We start from the raw sequence: 7,104 nt of genomic DNA on the forward strand, positions 1-7,104 counted from the left end.
TTGCAGCACTTAATTATTTTAAAAACGTGTACGAGGCTGTGTTAAACGAGAGTTCCATAGTGTTCAGTGTTTGCGGTTTAGTTTGTTCACTATGATAATAAATGTTGTGTGTACCTGTGTCTCTAACCAATTTGTTGGGATATGTGATATGGCTGCTCTCTTCCATTATTATTTGTGTTATCCTTTTCATGTTTCTTGTTTATTATCCTCGAGTGTATGTGTGATTATTTGATATCTTGTGTAACTCCTTTTTCTATTGTCGCTGTTGCATTTCCCCTTTACTCACACGCTCTTCCCTCTTTCCCGCATATGTGTGTATTTGATAAAGTCATAAGGAAACAACACTGACAATGAGCATGGACACCCGTATGGTGAGTTTTGGTTTTACGCGTGCTGCTCTCCTGTGCGGTCTTTTATTATTGCTAACTGCCGTGTGTCCGCTGCATGTGTCTGCTGCTGATGGTGATGATGGACGTGTGATTGTTAATGTGAAGGAGTATTTCTCCATGCCTAATCGTGCATTTATTCGTGATGGGGAGTACCATGTAAGTTACTACAATGCTAACGCATATTGTGGCGACAATGGTGCTGTGCTTCCTGCCGATCAAACGGAGGCGGCACACCAAAGTTTGCAGGATGCAATGAAGCGTGTAATTACGGGTTCGGATGCTTTCAGCTACCTTGGTGGAGATGCTGTGTACAGTAGTGGCGGAGTAATTGAAGCTGATAAGCGTTGTAAGCCTGGAGACATTGCATCTTCCCGCTATTGTGTGTATCGTTGGAATAAGGGATTGTTTGCAAAGGCTTTGCCTGATGGCTGGGGGGTGGCGTTCTGGCATGGTTCATATGTCAAATACGGTGGTGCGGCCTCAATGAATGGTTACCCATCCTTTTGGGGTAGTGAATATCCCAAGCGTGGTCAGTTGTATACCCTTTCATGGTATCATAAAGATTATGATGTGACTACCTGGTATGATGGAAAAGATATGTCGGGACGCATAAAGTGGGCGAGTGATAATCCCGATACAAAAACTGAAAACTACGTTATCTTATGTGAAGTCCACGATTCTATCAGCACGACGACAACCACAACAACTACAACTACAACTACCACTACAACTACAGCTGCACCTGCCTCAGGCGTAGTACCGGAACCAACTGTGACAAAGGATGAAGAAGTTACTGTAACAACTGCGTCATTGGAAGAGAGAAGTAATTGGCACATTATTCTCATAGCTCTAATTTCTGTTGTTTCCCTTATTGTGTTGCTGCTTTTCCTTTTACGTTGGTTCTGTGATTATAATGTTAAAAAGGAGATCATTCCCATGACGCTGCGTGAAGTTGTTGGAGAGCCGTTGTTTGTCCTGGAGCCAACACCTTTCGTTCCCCCAGAGGGTTTTGCTGCTCCTCCCTTAGCCCTGCAATATTATAACCAAATGAGAACCAGTGAATAATATTAGCGTCACATCGTGTATCACATGGGTGGTGGTTGAGTGATGTTTAGGATCAAGTGGAGTAATGAATACTGTACCGCTTTCATCCTACGTTACGGACCGTCACAATTTCTAGCTTCGTGTATTGTTTCACTTCCTATTATTACTTTCAGTAGTGCTCAATACTTCATTGTTTCATATAATTATTACTTTTATGTTCCTAATATTAACGGTCTCCTTGTACCATGTTGGCTCTGCGAGGGACTTCCGATGTGTGGCATCGCTTTCCTCCGACCACATCATTGTTCTTTTAGTGTGTGACCCATTGGACCATCTTTACTGTTTGATGTCCCATTGTTTCGTTGTTGTTAGTGTTGATTATTTATTTCGTGTGTGGGTGTCATGTTCAGTTCGCGTTATTTCATGTTTTACTTCCATGTATATGTGGGAGGCTTGTAGGTCCTCCCTGTTACGTGTGATGTATTGCTATACGTGTAACTTGCAGCACTTAATTATTTTAACAACCTATATGAGGTTACATTAAATGAGAGTTCCATAGTGTTCAATATCTGCGTTTTAGTTCATCCATTATGATAATAAATGTTTTGAGTACCTGTGTCTCACTAACCAATTTGTTGGGATATGTGATATGGCTGCTCTCTTCCATTATTATTTGTGTTATCCTTTTCATGTTTCTTGTTTATTATCCTCGAGTGTATGTGTGATTATTTGATATCTTGTGTAACTCCTTTTTCTATTGTCGCTGTTGCATTTCCCCTTTACTCACACGCTCTTCCCTCTTTCCCGCATATGTGTGTATTTGATAAAGTCATAAGGAAACAACACTGACAATGAGCATGGACACCCGTATGGTGAGTTTTGGTTTTACGCGTGCTGCTCTCCTGTGCGGTCTTTTATTATTGCTAACTGCCGTGTGTCCGCTGCATGTGTCTGCTGCTGATGGTGATGATGGACGTGTGATTGTTAATGTGAAGGAGTATTTCTCCATGCCTAATCGTGCATTTATTCGTGATGGGGAGTACCATGTAAGTTACTACAATGCTAACGCATATTGTGGCGACAATGGTGCTGTGCTTCCTGCCGATCAAACGGAGGCGGCACACCAAAGTTTGCAGGATGCAATGAAGCGTGTAATTACGGGTTCGGATGCTTTCAGCTACCTTGGTGGAGATGCTGTGTACAGTAGTGGCGGGGCCATTGTGGCTAATAAGCGTTGTAAGCCTGGAGACATTGCATCTTCCCGCTATTGTGTGTATCGTTGGAATAAGGGATTGTTTGCAAAGGCTTTGCCTGATGGCTGGGGGGTGGCGTTCTGGCATGGTTCATATGTCAAATACGGTGGTGCGGCCTCAATGAATGGTTACCCATCCTTTTGGGGTAGTGAATATCCCAAGCGTGGTCAGTTGTATACCCTTTCATGGTATCATAAAGATTATGATGTGACTACCTGGTATGATGGAAAAGATATGTCGGGACGCATAAAGTGGGCGAGTGATAATCCCGATACAAAAACTGAAAACTACGTTATCTTATGTGAAGTCCACGATTCTATCAGCACGACGACAACCACAACAACTACAACTACAACTACCACTACAACTACAGCTGCACCTGCCTCAGGCGTAGTACCGGAACCAACTGTGACAAAGGATGAAGAAGTTACTGTAACAACTGCGTCATTGGAAGAGAGAAGTAATTGGCACATTATTCTCATAGCTCTAATTTCTGTTGTTTCCCTTATTGTGTTGCTGCTTTTCCTTTTACGTTGGTTCTGTGATTATAATGTTAAAAAGGAGATCATTCCCATGACGCTGCGTGAAGTTGTTGGAGAGCCGTTGTTTGTCCTGGAGCCAACACCTTTCGTTCCCCCAGAGGGTTTTGCTGCTCCTCCCTTAGCCCTGCAATATTATAACCAAATGAGAACCAGTGAATAATATTAGCGTCACATCGTGTATCACATGGGTGGTGGTTGAGTGATGTTTAGGATCAAGTGGAGTAATGAATACTGTACCGCTTTCATCCTACGTTACGGACCGTCACAATTTCTAGCTTCGTGTATTGTTTCACTTCCTATTATTACTTTCAGTAGTGCTCAATACTTCATTGTTTCATATAATTATTACTTTTATGTTCCTAATATTAACGGTCTCCTTGTACCATGTTGGCTCTGCGAGGGACTTCCGATGTGTGGCATCGCTTTCCTCCGACCACATCATTGTTCTTTTAGTGTGTGACCCATTGGACCATCTTTACTGTTTGATGTCCCATTGTTTCGTTGTTGTTAGTGTTGATTATTTATTTCGTGTGTGGGTGTCATGTTCAGTTCGCGTTATTTCATGTTTTACTTCCATGTATATGTGGGAGGCTTGTAGGTCCTCCCTGTTACGTGTGATGTATTGCTATACGTGTAACTTGCAGCACTTAATTATTTTAAAAACGTGTACGAGGCTGTGTTAAACGAGAGTTCCATAGTGTTCAGTGTTTGCGGTTTAGTTTGTTCACTATGATAATAAATGTTGTGTGTACCTGTGTCTCTAACCAATTTGTTGGGATATGTGATATGGCTGCTCTCTTCCATTATTATTTGTGTTATCCTTTTCATGTTTCTTGTTTATTATCCTCGAGTGTATGTGTGATTATTTGATATCTTGTGTAACTCCTTTTTCTATTGTCGCTGTTGCATTTCCCCTTTACTCACACGCTCTTCCCTCTTTCCCGCATATGTGTGTATTTGATAAAGTCATAAGGAAACAACACTGACAATGAGCATGGACACCCGTATGGTGAGTTTTGGTTTTACGCGTGCTGCTCTCCTGTGCGGTCTTTTATTATTGCTAACTGCCGTGTGTCCGCTGCATGTGTCTGCTGCTGATGGTGATGATGGACGTGTGATTGTTAATGTGAAGGAGTATTTCTCCATGCCTAATCGTGCATTTATTCGTGATGGGGAGTACCATGTAAGTTACTACAATGCTAACGCATATTGTGGCGACAATGGTGCTGTGCTTCCTGCCGATCAAACGGAGGCGGCACACCAAAGTTTGCAGGATGCAATGAAGCGTGTAATTACGGGTTCGGATGCTTTCAGCTACCTTGGTGGAGATGCTGTGTACAGTAGTGGCGGAGTAATTGAAGCTGATAAGCGTTGTAAGCCTGGAGACATTGCATCTTCCCGCTATTGTGTGTATCGTTGGAATAAGGGATTGTTTGCAAAGGCTTTGCCTGATGGCTGGGGGGTGGCGTTCTGGCATGGTTCATATGTCAAATACGGTGGTGCGGCCTCAATGAATGGTTACCCATCCTTTTGGGGTAGTGAATATCCCAAGCGTGGTCAGTTGTATACCCTTTCATGGTATCATAAAGATTATGATGTGACTACCTGGTATGATGGAAAAGATATGTCGGGACGCATAAAGTGGGCGAGTGATAATCCCGATACAAAAACTGAAAACTACGTTATCTTATGTGAAGTCCACGATTCTATCAGCACGACGACAACCACAACAACTACAACTACAACTACCACTACAACTACAGCTGCACCTGCCTCAGGCGTAGTACCGGAACCAACTGTGACAAAGGATGAAGAAGTTACTGTAACAACTGCGTCATTGGAAGAGAGAAGTAATTGGCACATTATTCTCATAGCTCTAATTTCTGTTGTTTCCCTTATTGTGTTGCTGCTTTTCCTTTTACGTTGGTTCTGTGATTATAATGTTAAAAAGGAGATCATTCCCATGACGCTGCGTGAAGTTGTTGGAGAGCCGTTGTTTGTCCTGGAGCCAACACCTTTCGTTCCCCCAGAGGGTTTTGCTGCTCCTCCCTTAGCCCTGCAATATTATAACCAAATGAGAACCAGTGAATAATATTAGCGTCACATCGTATATCACATGGGTGGTGGTTGAGTGATGTTTAGGATCAAGTGGAGTAATGAATACTGTACCGCTTTCATCCTACGTTACGGACCGTCACAATTTCTAGCTTCGTGTATTGTTTCACTTCCTATTATTACTTTCAGTAGTGCTCAATACTTCATTGTTTCATATAATTATTACTTTTATGTTCCTAATATTAACGGTCTCCTTGTACCATGTTGGCTCTGCGAGGGACTTCCGATGTGTGGCATCGCTTTCCTCCGACCACATCATTGTTCTTTTAGTGTGTGACCCATTGGACCATCTTTACTGTTTGATGTCCCATTGTTTCGTTGTTGTTAGTGTTGATTATTTATTTCGTGTGTGGGTGTCATGTTCAGTTCGCGTTATTTCATGTTTTACTTCCATGTATATGTGGGAGGCTTGTAGGTCCTCCCTGTTACGTGTGATGTATTGCTATACGTGTAACTTGCAGCACTTAATTATTTTAACAACCTATATGAGGTTACATTAAATGAGAGTTCCATAGTGTTCAATATCTGCGTTTTAGTTCATCCATTATGATAATAAATGTTTTGAGTACCTGTGTCTCACTAACCAATTTGTTGGGATATGTGATATGGCTGCTATCTTCCATTATTATTTGTGTTATCCTTTTCATGTTTCTTGTTTATTATCCTCGAGTGTATGTGTGATTATTTGATATCTTGTGTAACTCCTTTTTCTATTGTCGCTGTTGCATTTCCCCTTTACTCACACGCTCTTCCCTCTTTCCCGCATATGTGTGTATTTGATAAAGTCATAAGGAAACAACACTGACAATGAGCATGGACACCCGTATGGTGAGTTTTGGTTTTACGCGTGCTGCTCTCCTGTGCGGTCTTTTATTATTGCTAACTGCCGTGTGTCCGCTGCATGTGTCTGCTGCTGATGGTGATGATGGACGTGTGATTGTTAATGTGAAGGAGTATTTCTCCATGCCTAATCGTGCATTTATTCGTGATGGGGAGTACCATGTAAGTTACTACAATGCTAACGCATATTGTGGCGACAATGGTGCTGTGCTTCCTGCCGATCAAACGGAGGCGGCACACCAAAGTTTGCAGGATGCAATGAAGCGTGTAATTACGGGTTCGGATGCTTTCAGCTACCTTGGTGGAGATGCTGTGTACAGTAGTGGCGGAGTAATTGAAGCTGATAAGCGTTGTAAGCCTGGAGACATTGCATCTTCCCGCTATTGTGTGTATCGTTGGAATAAGGGATTGTTTGCAAAGGCTTTGCCTGATGGCTGGGGGGTGGCGTTCTGGCATGGTTCATATGTCAAATACGGTGGTGCGGCCTCAATGAATGGTTACCCATCCTTTTGGGGTAGTGAATATCCCAAGCGTGGTCAGTTGTATACCCTTTCATGGTATCATAAAGATTATGATGTGACTACCTGGTATGATGGAAAAGATATGTCGGGACGCATAAAGTGGGCGAGTGATAATCCCGATACAAAAACTGAAAACTACGTTATCTTATGTGAAGTCCACGATTCTATCAGCACGACGACAACCACAACAACTACAACTACAACTACCACTACAACTACAGCTGCACCTGCCTCAGGCGTAGTACCGGAACCAACTGTGACAAAGGATGAAGAAGTTACTGTAACAACTGCGTCATTGGAAGAGAGAAGTAATTGGCACATTATTCTCATAGCTCTAATTTCTGTTGTTTCCCTTATTGTGTTGCTGCTTTTCCTTTTACGTTGGTTCTGTGATTATAAT

The 7,104-nt window shown here is 42.4% G+C and overlaps 4 protein-coding genes across 4 annotated transcripts; all 4 read left to right on the top strand.

Annotated features, from left to right (window-relative positions):
- Positions 1–350: 350 nt before the first annotated feature.
- On the top strand, positions 351–1,454 carry TbgDal_II3390 (hypothetical protein, conserved; the record flags this gene model as incomplete). Its single annotated transcript, XM_011773592.1, has 1 exon — positions 351–1,454. One exon carries the CDS (start codon positions 351–353, stop codon positions 1,452–1,454), a length of 1,104 nt encoding a protein of 367 aa, XP_011771894.1.
- An 830-nt stretch (positions 1,455–2,284) lies between these two features.
- On the top strand, positions 2,285–3,388 carry TbgDal_II3410 (hypothetical protein, conserved; the record flags this gene model as incomplete). The annotated part of the gene is made up of 1 exon (XM_011773593.1): positions 2,285–3,388. The coding sequence occupies one exon, from the start codon at positions 2,285–2,287 to the stop codon at positions 3,386–3,388; it is 1,104 nt and encodes a 367-aa protein (XP_011771895.1).
- Positions 3,389–4,216: 828 nt separating this feature from the next.
- On the top strand, positions 4,217–5,320 carry TbgDal_II3430 (hypothetical protein, conserved; the record flags this gene model as incomplete). Its single annotated transcript, XM_011773594.1, has 1 exon — positions 4,217–5,320. The coding sequence occupies one exon, from the start codon at positions 4,217–4,219 to the stop codon at positions 5,318–5,320; it is 1,104 nt and encodes a 367-aa protein (XP_011771896.1).
- Positions 5,321–6,150: 830 nt separating this feature from the next.
- On the top strand, positions 6,151–7,104 carry TbgDal_II3450 (hypothetical protein, conserved, (fragment); the record flags this gene model as incomplete). Its single annotated transcript, XM_011773595.1, has 1 exon — positions 6,151–7,104. A coding segment is annotated over one exon (954 nt), but the record flags the coding sequence as incomplete, so codon positions are not given.

Source organism: Trypanosoma brucei, chromosome 2 (genome assembly GCF_000210295.1).
Source record: "Trypanosoma brucei gambiense DAL972 chromosome 2, complete sequence".
Classification (NCBI taxonomy): domain Eukaryota; phylum Euglenozoa; class Kinetoplastea; order Trypanosomatida; family Trypanosomatidae; genus Trypanosoma; species Trypanosoma brucei.